We start from the raw sequence: 19489 nt of genomic DNA, 5'->3' as shown, positions 1-19489 counted from the left end.
GTTTGAACTGTGGAGATGGTAGAAGGCATTTACATGATGCGATTGGAGAATACGGCAACCAAAGAAGCTGTGCACTCCTTGGAAAGAAGTGTACAGACAATTGAGACAATTGACGGCAGAATTATTGAAACATTCGCTAACCTCAACAAAAAGCTGAAAAAAATCATGATTTTGATATCAAAGAAGTTTCAGATCAGTCTACCAGCGAAACTTCTTTCAAGTTCCACGATAGAACCGATTCGAGCAGGTGCTGGAATCCTACCTAATGCTTCCAGTTTGCAGGAAGTTGATGCATTAGCATTGGATCAGCCAATTCTGACTGAAGGATCATCCATCTGTGTGGATATTGGTGCTGGAGTCCTCCTTCAGATTTCTGACTTACAAGGAACTAAGGAACAATCAGAATTGGAACAAAACATTGATTCATTAGATATGTTGGTTATGAATTAGGTCAGAGATGAGAGTTGCGATGAAGAGATCTTCCAGGCATCTAATGAGATGTATGTTTGTGACATCTATCCTAGGCTGAATCAAGTTTTTGATGCTCCACATGCGATTAAAGAAGTTCTGATTGAGCAATTCGAACTGGAGCAATCTTATATTGGCTCTAACGAATCTGATCTTAAGGCTGATAAGGTCCTAAGGCTAAGAGTAGGAATTTTGGACCTTTGGACTCTAGAAAATCATTCCAAGAGGTTTAAATCTGGATATGGAGGTCATGTTTCATCCAATGAAGAAACTGCGGGACATTCTCGTCTCTCCTTCTACAATCAGGATGCCAAGAAAGGAATGGCAGTTGAACAAAAGTCAATGCGACAACATTGGAGGAGAAATTTGTCGCAAACAAATCTTTGGTGTATGCTAATGAGCAGGAAGCAACAAATGCTTTAAAAGCACTGTTGGAGTCCGTAAATGTTGAGTCCAATTGGACATGGGAGCAGACAATGTGAGCGATCATCAAGGACAAGAGGTATAGTGCTTTAAGAACTTTTGGTAAGCATAAACAAGCATTCAACCAGTACTTGGACCGAAGAAAGAAGCTGGAGACTGAAGAAAGGCGTAATGACTGCATGAAGATCAAAGAAATCAACGGAATTTCTGTAAGGAGGAAGCAAATAGATTTTTTAGGAGAACTCAAAATACCGATCATTTGGAAAGGGTAAAAGAAAAAGAGGAAATACTAAATAGAGAAAAAGACAAGAAGGAAAAAGAAAAGAGAAAGGAACAAGCTAAGGTGAAGGATGCACCAGACAGTGAAAACTGGAATTGGATGAAGAAACAAGACCGATTGTTGTAATTTCTTGGAGACAAGAAATCTCTCAAGAAGAGGAAATTGTCAGACCCCAAGGATATAATAGTAAATGAATATTAGATGCATTTCTTTCTTGTTCTACTTTGTTACTTTCCCTGTTTGTACCTTTCAGTTGTTGTAATAACTGAAAGCCTAGAAAGCATGTAAATAGGCTAAAACCTAGAGGATTAGTTAGTAGTTGAATGATAATCCGATTTTCAGACTTCTCTCTCATCATGTCTCTCTCAATTTCCTCCCTAATTTCTCTTTCTTTGTTCTCTCTCTCGATCTCCTCTATTCTCCCTCAATTCTCTCTCTCTCTCTCTCTCTCTCTCTCTCTCTGTTCTAATTCTCCCTCCAATTCTCTATCTTCTCATTTTTTACCTAAAAAAACCCTAGCTTAGATCTAAGGATCTGACAACCAGTTTAACCACTCCTTTTCATATTATGTTTATTTGGCATCTGGCGGCGATGTAACTTTTTTGGATGGGGATAAGTATTATAGAGCTTTAGGTAATTTACAGATAACTTTTTAGTTTAAAGGAATTATTCTAGTTTCATTAGTTTTGTGGTGCAGGTAGAATGTTCACTTTTCCATAGAAACTCTATTGTCTTTAAACTGATTTTATAAATAAATAAAAAACAACTGACCCACAAAGATCAAGCAAGAGAATTAGTGTTCCATGCCCCAAACAAAAACTAAAAACCAGTTTGCCATCGCAGATACAGAGAAGAATCAGTAGCAACCTAATTGACTTTGCTACCCTGGTTTACAGAAAGGACCCATTAGTTTAGATTATGAAGGCCTTCAACAATGGCTAATAACTACCATATTTCAGACCCTTTAGCCTGCTGCCTAAGACCAATTAGCTAGTATGCATCCTCAGAAACAACACAAGCATGGGACAACTACAAAAGTCTCTAATTAGAGAAGGAAAAAAATATAAAATCTATAAGTTTCTCAGCAAACAATAAAACACAGCATCTTATATCAGTGACAAGCAATTTGACAATAATACTCTACATGAACGTGATTTTTTTTTCATTTTCCTTTATCTTATTTTATTTCTTTTTCTCAAGGGCAGTTGGGACTAAAGTTGGGCCCCAAATGTGTCACCAATTTGCATCTGTAGTGCACCAAAGTCTACCCAAACTCAATCCTGACACCAAAAGCAATTCAACCTACAGACAACCTGAGATCAACTTCACAAACTAGATTAAGATTCAGGCAGCCAATATCCCTCCATGTTGAGATTTTATAACAATATTCAACTGAAGATTCATAAAGAACTCAAATCAATGATTAATATTAAATTGAAATCAAAAGAACAGATGAAAGTATTAAAGAACACAAAACCTGAAAACCAAATACGTATTCCAGAAAGTCAAACATGTCAAGATCCCGGGATGCAGGAAGTTCAAAGTCAGCAGGAAGCCTAGGGAAGGAGTGTTCAGCATATCTGATCACTGATAAAGCACCCCTGACCTGAATAGATCACAGAGTAGAAGTCTGTTAGAAATGAACCCTTAATCAAGGAAAACATAAATCTGCCTTGCAGCTCAGAAAACTGGGTGAGGTTCTATACTAAAGCTAAAATAGAGCAAGAAAAAGATCAGCAATTTTTTAGCAAGTACAACGCCATGTTTGCGCTCAAATAATAAGCCAGACAACTACATTTGTATCTAGAACTGGTCAGAATTGCCATTCAGAAACCACACAGTTTGATAAATGCAGGAAAAAATTCAGCTTATGGAACAACAGATGTACCGCATATCATTTCAGGTTAGACTTACTTCTGGAAAAAATCCAATAGGGTTTGTTAATGATGGTGCTTCCAGAGGAACAATGTTGTATGGTGTGAGTTCCCCTGCTAATGTTGCATCTGATTGTTTTATCCTTCTTAACTGAAACAAACCACCCAAAAGAATATCCAAATCAGTTTAATTTTATATATCAATGCTAAAAAACCAATATATTTGTGCAAGTCAAAAAATAGAATACTCAAAAAAGACTATAAGAAGGTTATAAGTTAATTTATTAACTGTCATCGCAAGGTCCAGTATTGTACACATGAAATCCAACTAACTAGCATGAAATTTTAATGCTCGATATGTAAGCCACATGTCATAGTGCAAGAACAAAAGAATTTTCTCTTTTCAGAGAGAGAGAGAGAACCTCCTCAATTATAAGTCTTCCCACTCCATCAGGAGCTGCATCTTTGCTCAGCAGTTCCATCACCTCAACCAGGGCCCTCATAGTGGCAATAACCTTTTTCATTTCTAGAGATCTGAGTTCCAAGCTAAAAAAGAACGAACAGAAGATGTGCTCAGTTTCTATCAGAGAACTGAACTTATTAATGAACTTCAGTACTAACAAGTGATTGAATTTTGTGAACCCTACGGCAACTGCTTTGACATAGTCACTAAATTAAATCCTATAAATGGTTCCAGAATAATGTTGAGCTATAGGGAAATTGACATAAAAATAACAAAGATTTGGGGAAACTAATGGGAATCAGAATGGTTAGCTGCTTTAACCTGGCATAGAAAATGTAGCATTATCTAATCAGATACAAAACAGAAAGTTAAGATATCCTTGATATGTTCAACAGCATAGATCTTTTTCAGGTACTAGATTATAAGCACAGGAGCGAACTGGAAACATTGGATCATGAGGACCACTAAGGCATAAAGGGTTTCTATTTTCTGTCCATATTTATTTGATGTTTCCTCTTCTTTGCAGACAAACAACTTTTAGTAATTATATAAGTATATAAAACATCTCAGACAGAACACCATACCAATAATGATAAAAAGTAAAAGAGATATCATCATATCATTCTCAAAAATGTCCAGTAAACAACAATAACATATCTTCTTCTTTGGATAAACAAAATGAAAAAGACATCTTGCTAGTAACACTATATCCTAGTAATCTCAACCAAATTAGTAGAATGGCTGCAAACATCTTAAGAACCTTTCTAACAGAAAGCCATGTTTAAGTTTTCCTAAAAACAAGGTTATCCACCAAAATAAGTTATGCAAAATATTATATATACAAACACACATATATTAACACATTTAAGTAAGAAATTAGGATAAAAGGAAACAGAAAGAGCAACATAAGATGGCCATACTCTTCCAGATTAGCACTAAACATTCCAGATTCTCGCCATTTTTGCTCCTCTCTTCGGATATCATCAACTTTGTGACGTACTTTGTAAAGCTGATAAAATTCCCACAAGTGTTCAATGTCACGATTACGATCTATTCGCTCTCCATCCCTTTTGGCAAGCTTTTGCTGCAGTACATGATCAAATCCTCATAGATTAGATGGAAACCTATAAAATGCAGTTTTTAATGAATCTTTGAAAGACACTTTTACTTGATATCACATCCACTAAACATCATTAAATATTAAATCAATAGCAGTACCTTGATTACAGACATCAAGCCAGTCTTGAACTGAAGTACACCTCTACCGTAACTGTTGGGGTCCAGATTCTGGGCCATGGTATATGCCTGCTCACAAACTAAAGTTCAAACAAAATAGCCATGTGAGACATAGCATTAAATTTATGAAGCTTCTTTTTTCAATAAATATGTATAAAAAAATATCCTTTTTCTGTGTGTGTGTGTGTGTGTGGGGGGGGGGGGGGGGGGGGGTTTGAATCCTGTAGAACGGAATCAATCAAGCTAAGCACTACATGAGATCATCCACAAAGCATGAAAAGACTCGGGAAATAGGAAAGACTCCTCCTTAAGCCACAGCAAAGGAGAAACGAGATTCATCCCTTAAGACAACAAACCAAGTCTTGAAACCCTCAAAAGCTCTCATAACCTTCACTCTCCAAATATGCCACAAAAATGCCAAAAGGAGGTCATATACTGAACTCCACAGCACCAGAAATATATCACTGAAAGCAACATCCACTACAAATCAAATTGACAACAAACAAGGGCTCCAAATATGGCAAGCCACTATATAATGCAGAAGCAAATGATCCACCAACTTCCTTCTTGCACCAACAAAACCAATTCACCACCCCTTGAACTCACTTCACTCAAATTATCAGAACTCAGAAGTAAGAATGCATTCTGACATAGGACACACATCATGAAGATTGACTTGCAATTTTCATATTTTAGAAGTAAATCTAATTCCATTGATTATCTTGTCAGATAAACATATAGGATGATTATCTTACTAAATGGCTGAATCTATTTTATTATCTTACTAGATAAATCCTATAAATAAGATAAGTTTAATTATTTAACTATTTTACTATATAAGTCTTTCCAGTTGATCTCTTAGAGTACAAATTAAGTTTCTCCCCCCCCCCCCCCTAAATACCTGCTACATATGACAATTTTTGGTTGAAAGCAATTCAATTATTTTGAGATTCTTTTTGTTCCCTGGAATTACACGAATCCTTTTTCTTTGCCTTTTTTTTTTTTTCCAAGATTAAGGGTTTAGTCTTATTCTTCACCCTTATTCAGAGTTATTGCTGCATCAAGTGATATCATAGCAAGAAGTCACCAATAGCACTCAACCTGACCCTGACAACCAGGGGATGCAGACTTTCTGAGCTGCTTTGCAAGCACAACATGACACAAGTAATTAGAGGTTTGAGAGCATTTAGCAATCAATGGAGACAACCAATGGCTGATTGGACACCTTTAGGATAGGTGCCAACCCATAAAGAAGACATGGAAACAAGCGGGAGTTAAGACACAGGCGTTGCCAGTGCTCAAAGCAACCTACCAGCAGACCTGTCTTAACAAATCTGAGACTTGTTCTTGTCAAAACAAGAATCCATCAAGCCCTCTCATTGAGGATTTCAAGGAAGATGATGAGTTGGACTTTGTCAGACCAATGAAATATGAACAATAGAGAAGGCATCAAAAAATAGAGATTCAGAGAACTTTCATTTAAAGGTAGATATTCCCAAATTTCCTTGTAAACCTAACATTGAAGATTTTATGAAGTAGATAGCAGAAGTAGATAAAATCACGGCAGTCCAGAGGAAAGAGAGTTATGCTTGGAGCCTAGAAATTAAAAGGAGGAACTTCAGCTTGGCAGCAAAGATTGCAAAAGACTCACAGAGGAGAAGGAAATGATACTATTCAAACTTGGTTTAGAATGAAACAACAATTAAAGGAGCAATTCTTAGCTCCTGATAATCAAGGATACCAATTTCTACAGTACCTGCATTGTTCTCAATGTCAGATTAGGGATGGGTAGGGTTTGGTCTATCATAAAAAAATCCATAACGGCATCTGGCAGACATGGTTAAAAACTGAGAGGAACAGGCATGACACAGTTACGGTTAGGAAATTGAAAAAAGAAAAAAAAAAAAAAACTCAGTTACCATTATGGTTATGAAAATTTTATCCATACCCATAACCAAATATTAGTTATTAAAATATCCATAAAGGTTCATGATATTGTCGTAGCACTTAGATTGTTTAGATTGTTGTAGCATTTGGATTGTTGTTGTATAAATTTATTTTCTTTGTTTTTCCTTGGATTATTATTTATTTATTTGTTTAAGTTGTTTCTCTTGTTACTATTTAAGTTGCTTTTCAACTAGTTGTTTATATTATTGGTATTGGTTGCTATAATTTTATTTTTTTAGTACTAGTAAAGAATAAAAACCAGCAGCTAAGGACATGGTTATGGAAATTCATAACTATATGGTTACAAGAGTGAATACAGTTACGAATGTTACACCACAGTTACAGTTATCCTAAAACCATAACTGATATGATTCGTGCCCAAAACTAGGTCAGATGTTGAAATTGACCATTCATGACAAGACTAGAAAACATATAATTTTTAGCATTCCTGATTCTCAAACCAGATTTTGAAAGTTGAATTGGTGTGCAAGCAAAGAACTAGTATGTGTCCTACTCCCAGAAGAAATTAGCATTAATCATAAAGCTGGAATTGACAGAGTTTTAAGGAAATTCAATATAGATAAATAGATTCCTAAAGCCAACAGACTATATTCCAAACCGATACCTGGCACATGTTTCAAGTGTAACAAGCTCTGACACCAATCTAGTAAAAGTCCTTGTAAAGAAGGGGTGAATATGTTCACAAGGAAGGAAAAGATGCAAAAATGTGTTAGTGCTAGATGGAGGAGATAGTGACTACCATGATGATGATGATGGAATGGCTTTCATCATGCAAATACTAATGCTTGCACTGGAGCAGGAGGATGACAACGAGAATCATCAGTTGTTCCAAAGTAGGATAACCCCTAGTGAGAAAGAGATGCTAGGTTGGGTATATAAGATATTGAAAAAAGGTATAGCAAGGAGAGCATGAGACTGCATGCAGTTCCTACTTCATTAATGCTAGAAAAAGTGTGGGGGTTTCTAGAACCATTAATATTGTTGACCTTTCTCCAAATTACCTTCATAAAAGCAAAGTTGTTAAAGGCGCGCCTAGGCGCAAGGCGCCAGTTCTGTGCCTCGCCTGGGCCGAGGCGAGGCAATTTCAATGAGGCTCTCGCCTTGCACAGTGAGGCACAAAGGCGATAGGCGCAGCCTAGGCGCGCCTCATGAAACTGCTTTCAATTTAAAACTTGGACAGCCCAATTCCTCCTCTCTTCTTGGTTCCAGCATGTATACATAAATGTAAATAAGAAAATACCCCCCATTTGGGTTCGATAAAAATATATAACAATAAGAAAATAGAATTTTGGTTTTAGTACAAACTCGGGATTTAGCGATTTTACCACCCCCAAAATACATACCTACTATTTCTTGAAAAATTCATTAAAAATCATTTTAACAACAATGAATATTAGCTATCAAAATACCGGGAGATAGTTTTTCAAAATGAAAACATTTTCTTATATGTCTCCTTATAATGCTCTAATCTTCCAAACTTAGAAAAATAGCATTTTTCAAAATGAAAACATTTTCTTGATTGTGGACTTGTAGTGTTTAAATGTTTATTTAGAATTTTGTATGATGATTGGTACTTGTTTGAGTTTGAGACTTTAAGTTTGAACTTTGATGATGTTTCTAGTTTAGAATTTGCATGATGATGAATGAATCAACTTTGATGATGTTAGTTTAGAATTTGAAGATAATGAATCATTAATGATATGCATGTGTTATTATTGATAATTTGATAGTTTTTTATGATTTTACAAGATTTTGAGTTTTTTTCTAAAAGGTGCGCCTCGCTTCGCAAAGACGCGCCTTGCCTCGTGCGCCTCATGCCTCAGGCTCCAGGACCCTTTGCGCCTCGTGCCTTTTAGAACTATGCATAAAAGTCATTTTATCCCTACAAGAAAATTCAACCTGAGGACAACATTTTCACAAGTGATCAGAACTAACGTAGGAAGCACATCTTGAAGATTTACTCGGAAAAATTTAATATTTTAGAGATAAATTAAATTTCGGTGATTATCTTGTTGGATCAGCATACAGGACTAATTATCTTATTAGATAATTGTATCTATTTGATTATCTTCCTATATAATTACTATAAAATAAGATGAGCTCAATTATTTTACTACATAAGCCTTGGAAAGTTAATCCCTTGGTGTTTTAGTTAGAGACAAAATATGTTTCTTTCCCCTTTAAATACCTACTATTATGACATAATTTTTCATCAAATTCAATTTAATTGTTTGAGATTCTTTCTTTTCGCTGATATTGACAAAATCCTTTTCTCGTTTTATTTTTTTTTTTAAGATTGAGGGTTTAGTCATGTACTTCACTTTTTTTTTTCATGTTTCCACTGTATCAAATTCAATAGATGTAGTCCAAACGAGAAAGGATACCATGGGAAGAGCTTTATTTCTCCGGAACTTCAAAACAGAATTCTCTTGACCTCTGTTGCTAATGGACAAAAAGAACAAGCAATCAAAAAAGGCTCTGTCACTAGATATTTTTCAAACCCATCAACACCCACCTGGCCTACTTACAATGACTATGTAAAAGGTAAATAGCTCTATCCCAGTCAAAATGATTTCGTTTGAAAAGAGGGGACCAAATTAAATTACTTCAGATGAAAGAGAAAATGGTCAGTCACAGCCATTAGTTTGTCTATTGCCAAATTAAACAAAATCAAGAACAATTAAAACAATGGCCTGTGGCCACACCAATTATCCCCCCTTGTCTCATAGGACCCATATCTAGCCAAAAGTCCAAAGACTCCCAAACCTTATAATACCCTTCCAAATACCTCAGGGCCAATTAGTCCTACAGAATAACCACTCCACTACTGTTCAAAGACCTTTATCCATGTTCTTTTAACATGTTGAGTTATGATAATTGGGTAAGATCCACCAGGCAAAATAATCTAGGAGCATTCAGTCTACCTTAAGAAGGAAATCGGCATCTTTTAATTCAGTTAAGATGATCCCCTTTTTTGATGTCATGATGACAGCACAAAACGAAATTCTACATTGTTATCAATACGTGGGTCACGATATGCCGCCCCACATCTTCCTCTCCACCCCCCCACCCCCTTCCACCAAAAATAAAAATAAAAAATCAATTCCATGCTAGTAAGATGTGTGTCGTTCATTAAAAAGACACCGCGACATAACAGTTACAGATGGTTATATGCCACATTTAGCAATTTTTTCCTACTCTTTTTATTAAATTCACGTAATTAACCCCCATTTTCGCCCGTCCATACGGCATCACACAGCCGAACCGAAACTTCGCTAACTAGCACGGAACACAAACATCATTTCTGCGGCGATTAGCAAAGTTAAGCAGGGGAAACCAAAGGAAACACTCACGAATTCGAGCTACAATGGCGTCCTCTGCCTGTATCTCGTCAGCAGCCTGCAGGATCAGGTCGATGTTGGTAGCACGAGTGAGGGACGCCGGAACGGCACCGGCGAGGCCGCTGGAGATACGCTCGTGGACTTGGCCTGCGCTCCGGAGCTGCTCCCTGCGCAGCGTGGCTCGCACGAGCCGCTCCCAATTCTCGGATGGCCTCGCCATCTGGAAACCCTAGGATTCGAGATTCGTGCCCTATCTTCAGCCCTGAATGGAATAGTGGAGATTCGGATCTGAGAGGATGGATGGGGATTAGGAGGAAAGAGAGAGAGAGAGATTCAAAATGGCTGTGCGAAGTGGAGTCGACGGTGACGCTGAAGAGCCTGGTCTTGAGGCAATGGGGAAAGATTAGCTGACGAGACGAAGAAACGCGGTCTGGTGGTAAACGCAGTTAGGGGGGAGGGGGGGGGGGGGGGGGGGGGGGGGGGGGGGGGGGGGAGTGTTTGGCGTACCCTTTTTTTCATAATTTTTAAGTTATTTAGTGTCTTCTCTTTACTTTTTACTTTTTACTTTTTACTTTTTAATTTTTAATTTATTTTTAATTTTTATTTTGACAATCTATTTTTAAAAAATTAAAAACACGTTATTTTTATCGAAAAATTATTTTTCAAAACAGAAAATTAGAAAATGATTATTTTTAAAATTTTAAAAATAAATTTTTAATGATATTTTATTCAATAAATTAAAAATATTTAATATTAATATATTATTAAAAATATATATACATTTAAAGTTAATGAATTTTATAATATTTTTTTATTATAATAATAAAATATGAATAAATAAATAAATGTGTTTTGAGTTTAGAATTTGCTTTTTATGAAAAAATTTAAAACAAATTTTGGTTGTTTTGAGTTTTCTTTACAATCTTTTTTATTTTTTTAAAAATATATTTTTAAAAATAACAAAAAGAATGCGTTTTTATTATTTTAGAAAATCGAAAACTAAAAATGACTTAAAAACAGTAAAGAGAACGCAAGCTTAGCTTTTAAGTTAAAAGTTAAACAATATTTAAATTAATAATATGTTTAGATAAATATATTTTTAAACTATCAATTAATTGTTATATGTTTTATTTGAAATAGCTTATAAGTTATCAAAATTTGACAAAAAGAAAAAAATGGACATGTTGAATGATGTAAAATGTTACCATTAAATATTGATAAATTATACATAATTATTAAAAATATACTAATACAATATTATTTTATATTATATATATATATACATCTAACATATTGTTACCGTTGTTTTACATATATATATATATACATACATGCATGCAATGGGTGATAGGGGCATAGAAGGAAGAGATGAAGGTAGGGACGGCGACGGGCAATTGCCGATGGGGCGACGGGGCGACGGACGAGTAGCAACAGAGGTGAACTTGAAGTAGATGGAGGCAGCAGCTGATGGGGGCGATGGTGGCTGCTAGAAAAGCTAGGGCTACAGACGACGAGAGGCATAGGTTAAAGAAGAAAGGCATGGCTAGAAATTAGCAAGAATGATAAGGGTAAAATGGTAAATTTACTGATCAATGCAACTTATATATAAGTAGTGTTTTGCAAAAGCTCCCCCACCAGCTTTTGCAAAACGCTGGTGAGGTGCACTCAAACACTTCACTAGATTTTTTTAATAGCTTATAAGCTGTTGATATAATTTATAAACAGTCAAACCGATAAGCCAAACACCCTTAATATTATATATGTAGTTAATAAGATAATGTAATATATTAATATACGAGTATAACATCAATTATCACTATTAAATGTTTAAATAGTATTTTTATTTATTTGTATTATCATTATTATATATGTATATATATATGGGTAATGTAATAATAATTGAGAGCGTTTGTGCGATAACTGTCTTATGCCTTCTGACTGTTATCTTTCTTGTAAAGTTTAGGGATTTAACGACGACATTTTCAGTTAATAAATTTATTATTGTATTCGACCGACAACAACAATAATAACAAATGTATTTTATTTTCATATTATACAACAAATTGCAAATTTTCTTTGATTTCTTTTATATAACAGAAGCACGATACAACATAATTCTCAAATCTTATACACAACATTCGGCCCCATATGTCCATAAGATGCAAAAAGAACAATACAACTTAACAAGATGTGACAATGGCCTCCACGGAAACAAAACAAGCAAAATCGCTCAAGAATCTTTTAGTCAGGGGATCTTTGTAGATGTCATCTACCCATAAAGGACTAAGTTTTATTGAACCCACCCTCGACATACTCTTTGCCTTTACCTAAAATGATGTAAAGTAACAGTGAGTCCCAATACTCAACAAGTATAAAGAAATAAAAGGAAGCATGTCTAAAGATAAATTTCCCAACACACCACATACATACCATACCATTAACCAAAACTTGACCCATCGATCATAAACACATCAATGCACATATAACAAACTGAGGAGCCCACATAAAATACACACCAACACCCAAGGTTATGTATACAAACATGTCTGCAGCCATGAATTGGCTAGCATATTATCATAAACCAAAACTATAACGACCCGTTTAATGGGTTTTAGATGATTATTATATTTTTGGTATAGTGTATTTCATGTGGGCCTTAATTGTTAGATGCCAAGAATAATCTATGGGAGATTAAGAGGTAATTAATTAAAAATAATATTTTTAGGAAAAATTTCTTTCAAAGTAAATTAATGTGTATGTGTAATATTTAAGGCATAAATGGTGTTATCAAGTAGGCTTGGGCTAAATGCTTAAAACCCAATGAAAGTAGTGGGTTAAATAATTCCATGGGCTTAATATGAAATGGGCTTTTGAATGGGCTTGGGCTTGGCAAATGAATGATATATGCATATGATGTGCATAATTATTGATAAAAGGAAAAGGATAAGAAAATAAAAATGAAGCCAAAAGACTAAAAAGGGTTTATTAAAGTAAGTGTTGTGTGTGTGAGTGTAAGGGGCAAATGTGAAAAAATGAGGCAAGGTTGGTGGGTTAGGTGGCTGGTGAGAAGGGCAGGCCATGCCTTCTTACTTCTTCTTCAATTTTCCTTCTTCTCCCCTCTCTCTTTCCCTTGGTTCTCTCAGTAGCCTTCTTCTTTCTTCTCCTTTTTTTTCATCATTTTCTTCTTCTTCTTCATCCATTTTCATATTCTCTTGGTAAAGAATCAAACTTTAAGTGGTGGGTCTTCAACCTTGGGCAAGTTCTTCATCTTCTTGGTCTCTCCATTTAAAGTCAAGCATCAATCTCCATTTCTCCTATCTATTAGTGCAAGTTATATCCTTATGTTTAATCAAAGTTCATATTTCGCATACCTTCAATGGTGTTTTGAAACCTTGAGTTAGATGAGTTATTCTTAATGTTTCGTAAATTTTCTGGGTCTCCTTCAATAGTTTCATTGAGTCTTGTTTTTGGTCTCTATAAGGCTTGTTTTTCCCCATATTTTCTTAAAGGAATGGAAACTTGGGGGGTTAGGGGTTTAGCCATGGGTGATTTTGGGTGATTTGTGTCAATTTCATGCTTTTTTTGTTACGTCGAGTCGACTTGTAGTGGGTTAAGTCGACTTTGCCAAGGCTAGTTTTTCTGGTTGTTTCTCCATGTTCTCAGACAAGTCAACTTGTCCAGGAGGTAAAGTCAACTTGGCTTAAGTCAACTTTGTTTCTAGCAAGTCGACTTGCCCCAAGTAGACATAGTTTCCCCTCAAGTCAACTTTGTAGCACCTGTCAGCACTGCGCATGCTGCACTGTTTTGGTTATAACTTTTGATGTAGAAGTCCAAATTAAGATCCATTTAATTCGTCATAATTTAGACTTTAAGGGCTTCGATTCGATATATAGGGCCTGTTTGTTGCAGCCTAAAAGCTGCAACTTTTAGCTTCTAGCTTCAAAAAAGTTGGGATGTAGTGTTTGTTTTAGTTTATAGAATTCTAACTTATAGCTTCTACTAGCTTTTAGAAGAGGTAGAATTCTTGTCCTTATTTTAGAATTACCCTCTTGTCTACGCAATTATGGGTTTTTCTTCTCCACCGCCATCTCCATTTTCAGATATATTTCTCTCTCTCGCCATCTTCCTCTCTCTCTATACTTTAATTAATTTTTTTATAACACTTGAAACTTATACATATACACTAATTAATTTTTAAATTATCATTCTATAACTACTAAGGGTATTATGGACAATTATACAAAAATAAGTTATTTTACACCTTATGATATCAAACACCACAACTACTTAACTACAAATTCTAAGAAGCTGCAGCAAACAGGTTCACAACTTATTCTAAGTTTTAGAAGCTATAATCTAAGAAGCTAGAAGTTATAATTTCTTTAATTAAGCTACAACAAACGGGGCCATAATATCATATACTTTGGTTATGGTTTGAGTCGGTTAAGGCTTTTCTAAATCTAAATTAAGCATAATAATCATGTTTTGAGAAGTTGTTAAGGAATGTTCTCGGTTGGCATGTCCATGAAATCTCATACGTGATGCATTACTACCATTATCTTTGTGCCTCTTAATATTATTTTGGCGATGTAGCTAAGTTCCACAAGTGTGAGATGGGATATCCCATTGAGCGCTTGACCCGGGTGAGGTGGCAATAAATCCAACAAGTGATTCTCTCGCCACTGTGGGCGGCTGATGAATTTTGATATATATGTATATATATACATAAATACATATATCGTCCCATGGATGTGGAGGCCTAGAGGGCTAGTCTGGCACATGTATTTCTATCATTATATAATAATGCATGAGCATGGATTGGTAACTCATTGTGCTATGAGTCATGTATGGAAAAATGGTATTATGCCGTCATGTACATTATGCGAATATTACTCTATGAGTTAAATGTGTGCCTTGTTGTTAAGCAAACAAATACCAATTATTGAGGTATTCTAAATGAAGAAGGCATGATCGAAAGCTTTGTTTTTAAATGTTTGGTAGTGGTATTCCATTAATTCTTATCTTATGCATGCCTTCATAAATCTATCTTATCATTATTCCTTTTACTATATATATTACTCACTTGCTTTTGTCATTCTAGGTAAGGGCAAAATTGTGGCAGAAGGGAAGTCCAGTAGGGCCCGAAGTTAAATTTAGACGTATACAGAGATCTCCTACAGCCTAAGGATTTTGGGACTTGTGTAAAGGATCGATGTAGAAGGTTATTTCTTTTGTATTGTAATTGGCGCCCTTGTAAATTTTTTTTTGAAAAGTGTATGATTTTTTTTAAAGCCTTCAGAAATTACGTACGCATGAATGTTGCTCATGTTGAAAGTGAGTCAATTTATATCATGCAAGTTTTTTATATGCTTATTTTTGTATTCCATTTTGGAAATACCTTCTTTTGAATGTCTTATGCTAGCGGGTATATCTGGAAGCGAGCCTTGACAAAAACTCCCATACCACCACCATGAGCCGAAGCTCCCATATCATCATCATGAGCCCAAACTCCCATAACATTATCATCAAGAGCGAAAGCTCCCATAACATCATTATCATCAAAAGCAAAAGTTCCTATAACATCATCATCATCAAGAGCGAAAGCTCCCATAACATCATTATCATCAAGAGCGAAAGCACTTATAACATCATCTCGAGTCAAAGCTTGTAGGTATACCCCGCGGATAAATCTGTTGCACGTTGATAGAGCGCATATTTTCATATTATTTAGCCCTCATACTTAGTCTTTTTGCACGTTAGTTGTGTCATTTTATTCATCTTGATTTTGTTTTATTTTATAGGAATTGGGCTTCACACTATTTTATTTTATTTTGGACAGATTAGGGCTTCATGGGTCATAAGGAATTTTGATGGCAAGAAGGGAAACAAAGAGATGGGAGACAAAGAAGCAAAAGTGTACTGACAGATTTGACCTTCTGTGCTTCTTTCAAATTTTTGGCCAAGTTATAATTCCAGGACGTGAATGATGTCTTCAGAGATATTGTAGAGAACGTCTTGGGATTTCTGTAATGGTATGGTTTGTCCAAATCCGAGTTCGTTTGGACCTCCAAACATCACTTCAAAGTCGGGACCAGATAGCTGGGTTAAATTAGGAAAGCTACACAGATGCTGAATCTTTAAAAGGCCATAACTTGGGCGTCCAATATCCAAATCAAGTGATTAAAAATCCCAAATTCATCTAATCTTCCTGATCTACAATTTTTATGAAGGGTCCGAAGCCCAGAACGCACGTTATCCTATTCGAAATCAGCTGTTAAGTTTCGATAACCTAGGGTTTCCTCCCTAAGCTCTATTTAAGCACATTAAGAGGCCATTAGGGGGGACTTATTCTTTTCTCACGTGAATAGTAGCCAATTTTCCTTTTCTCCATTATTCTTGTCAAGATGGAAGGCTAAGGATTTTGTAACCGGTTGCATGCCATACTCCTTATCCGATTTGAATCTTTGGACGTTTTTGTATATCTGTTTTCATCTTTAATCTTATGGTTTTGTTTCTTTGCTTCTTCTCAAGTGTGTATGTATTTTATGCAATCATACGAATGCATGTATGATGCTTGGGCAGATTTGACTAATAGGCTCGATTGGGGTATTAGTTTGCAAGAAACAACATAAACTTAGTGGGCGATTGTTCATGTCGGTTTCAGATCTGTGTGCTAAAAGAAATTGAAACTTGTATATTGATTAAGAAGATCTTCTGTGATTTTTATATTTGTTTCGATTTAGTCTTCGGCGATTGTCAAGTATTTTTTTAGATCTGGGGATTAAAGATAAATAGGTTCTTTATATGGTGGATGATGATACCTGGGTAGGGAGGAAAGGTTGCAACTGGTTGCATCTCGGTTTACTTTGTTCTCGTTTATTTTGTTTCCTGTTTTTCATCAAAAAACAACCCCCCCCCATTTAGTCTTGTTTTGACAGATCCGTTTGAGGTTCGTTGGGAGACGACTTTGGGTTGCACCCTTGCTGCAAATCCGAATCATTATTCATCTAATCTATCGGTGTTCGACAGCCCGATCACACGTGCCAGTAACCATGCAATGCAACACATAGAAGATGCATGGTAATGTAATCATAAACGTAATTCCATGGCCCCATAAAACCAGTCATCAAGCCATGCTTCACCCTCGCAGTCATACACATCTGATGCAATGTTAGTGCTCCTAATCATCCTACATTACCCGTGTCCAAACACAAATAGCAAATGATCCACCCATAATGCAATCCTGAAGCCCAATGCTATAATACAATGCTAAATAACATTTTTTTGCAGAACTGATCAACATTTGCCCAACCATCAATCGACAGCTAGTGTCTGTGAGGGAAATCAGTCGACAGCTTTCTCCTGTAGAGCACCCAAACGGTCGACAATTTAGCCCAATTGGTCAATAGCCTCTATAACTCACACCTTTAAATCCATATATAACACATCTGAAATGCACACATAACACTTCCATACCCTCTAAGAACCTATCCCACATGACTAGGCATCATTCCCCAAGAATTATAGGTTGATACAATACCTCATTTGAGGCCCGAAATGAGTTTAATAAAAACTAACAAAAAATGAGAGATAATTACAAACCTTCTGCGTAGATGACAAATACGAACCCCTTTCTTCAAAACGATGGTTTCCTTCCATCAAATCTCAAGGGTAATAACACCAACTGATTAAAGCAAGAAGAAGAAACAAAACACACATCCAATCCCATAAGGGAATGTGAGCTCACAACCACCCAATAGTCTAAAACAAAGAGGCATGTCCCTTGGCCCATGTATATAAAGGTTGGCATTTGGGGGAAAATGAAAAAAAAAAAAAGAGAAAAGAATGACGCATTTCTTTTCTCTTTCACACTCGATTCAAGAACAGAAGCCCTAATCAGGCGAGAAGCTCGCGAAGAGCTCAAAGGCGCTCAATGATCCAAGAATGAAGAAGAAGATGCAAGGTATTTTCGATCTCGAATCCTGGTGAATGCATAATCGCTTGGGTGGTTTGAGGAAGAGATTGGTAAGGTTTGAGTGCATGGGTAGCTTGGGTTTTTCAGAGCATTATACTATGTATATTTTGCCTTGTTTCTTTTGGTTTAATATTTGTGATGGTCGTGATGTTCTTACGCATGTATTTTGTAAATCCCTTGATTATTATTTTAGTGGATTGATTAGAGGCAGAGCCTCTACCGTGAGTATGATTCTTTCAAATTCAAACACGTATATGCGCTATTTATTTTCGGTTCTTGTGCGTGTGCATTGTGTTCTTCGTTTTCTTTCGTTTAATTCGATTATTCGTGGATCTTGGTACTTCTCTGGTCTTGGCCGTGTGGCTGTGTGATTGTTTTCACAAGAGAGATTTCTCAACACTTTATCGTAGCCACCAAAGGCCATCTATGCACAATTCATTTAGTGTTGTTTCCCTTTTAGAAAAGAAAACTAATTATCAATCTAGTGTTCTTACTACTTTTAAGTTTTAATCAAGCAATTGTCTCTCTTTCTGCAACCCTTTATTTGTGTGTGTCATTGTTTTAATCGTTGATGATCCATCAACAACTGAAACCATTATCGATGGGTTTTAGTTCAGTATTGATGATTTTTGAAATTGTATTTATTTGTGATTGTCAAGGCTCGCTCCCAACACATACAAAGCATGACCTGCCCAATGAATGCAACCCATGACACAATATCATAATGTGAAGCAATATAGTAACACAATGTCATGCAACAAAACCACATACAATGCTATAACAAGTGACATTCACACACCCTCAATTTTTTCCATTAAGGTTCTTGGATATGTCACACAATTCACATTTAAATAGGTTCTCACACATCAATTAAGGGCAATTATTTGATAATATTGGTAACCGGGTCAAGGTGGCAGTCATTGATTCTAGAATTTAAGATTGAACAAATTTTAAGGAATAAGAAAGTTACCAATCAAGCATACTATTCAAAGGAATCCCATATGCTCAATACTTGCTCAAATGGTTCAAATTCTATGACAAATCAAAGCTTATTGAGTTAGGGTCATAACAAAAAAAAAAAAAAGAATCTTAATTCTGATATCGAGACAAAAAGTTTTGGTCTAAAGAGTACAAGGTGTGCAGTCTGAAATGCAAAATTGACTTTTGAAATTAGAGACTCGACTTCTGGAAAGTTGACTATTGGAAGCAGAAAGTTGAATTCGACATCAACTTAGTGGACCTAGCAAGGAGCTTAACCTACAGAGTCAACTTTTACACAAAATAGTCAACTCCTGCCCTTACGAAATCGACTTTGATGAACCCAAAAACAAGAAATACGAGCAACAACACACAAAAACCCCCATTGATGATTTCCTAACCCTCAACTTTCCATTCCTTGAAGAAAATATGGGATGAACAAGTCCAACGAGACCAACGACAAGACCCGACAAAAACTTTAGA

The 19489-nt window shown here is 35.8% G+C and overlaps 1 protein-coding gene across 1 annotated transcript in view; it reads right to left on the bottom strand.

The window, feature by feature from the left end:
• LOC127790966 (callose synthase 10) overlaps positions 1-10496 on the bottom strand; it is a 133399-nt gene extending 122903 nt beyond the window's left edge. The window contains exons 1-6 of the mRNA XM_052320703.1: positions 10066-10496; positions 4727-4824; positions 4429-4592; positions 3468-3591; positions 3086-3196; positions 2649-2777 (exon numbers count right to left, since the gene is read on the bottom strand). Of these exons, the coding sequence (XP_052176663.1) occupies positions 2649-2777; positions 3086-3196; positions 3468-3591; positions 4429-4592; positions 4727-4824; positions 10066-10273 (834 nt within the window). The 5' untranslated portion in view covers positions 10274-10496. The remainder of the gene's footprint in view (positions 1-2648; positions 2778-3085; positions 3197-3467; positions 3592-4428; positions 4593-4726; positions 4825-10065) is intronic.
• Between the last annotated feature and the right edge of the window lie 8993 nt (positions 10497-19489).

Source organism: Diospyros lotus, chromosome 14, assembly GCF_014633365.1.
Source record: "Diospyros lotus cultivar Yz01 chromosome 14, ASM1463336v1, whole genome shotgun sequence".
NCBI lineage: Eukaryota > Viridiplantae > Streptophyta > Magnoliopsida > Ericales > Ebenaceae > Diospyros > Diospyros lotus.
This window is presented reverse-complemented; position numbering and strand designations above follow the sequence as displayed.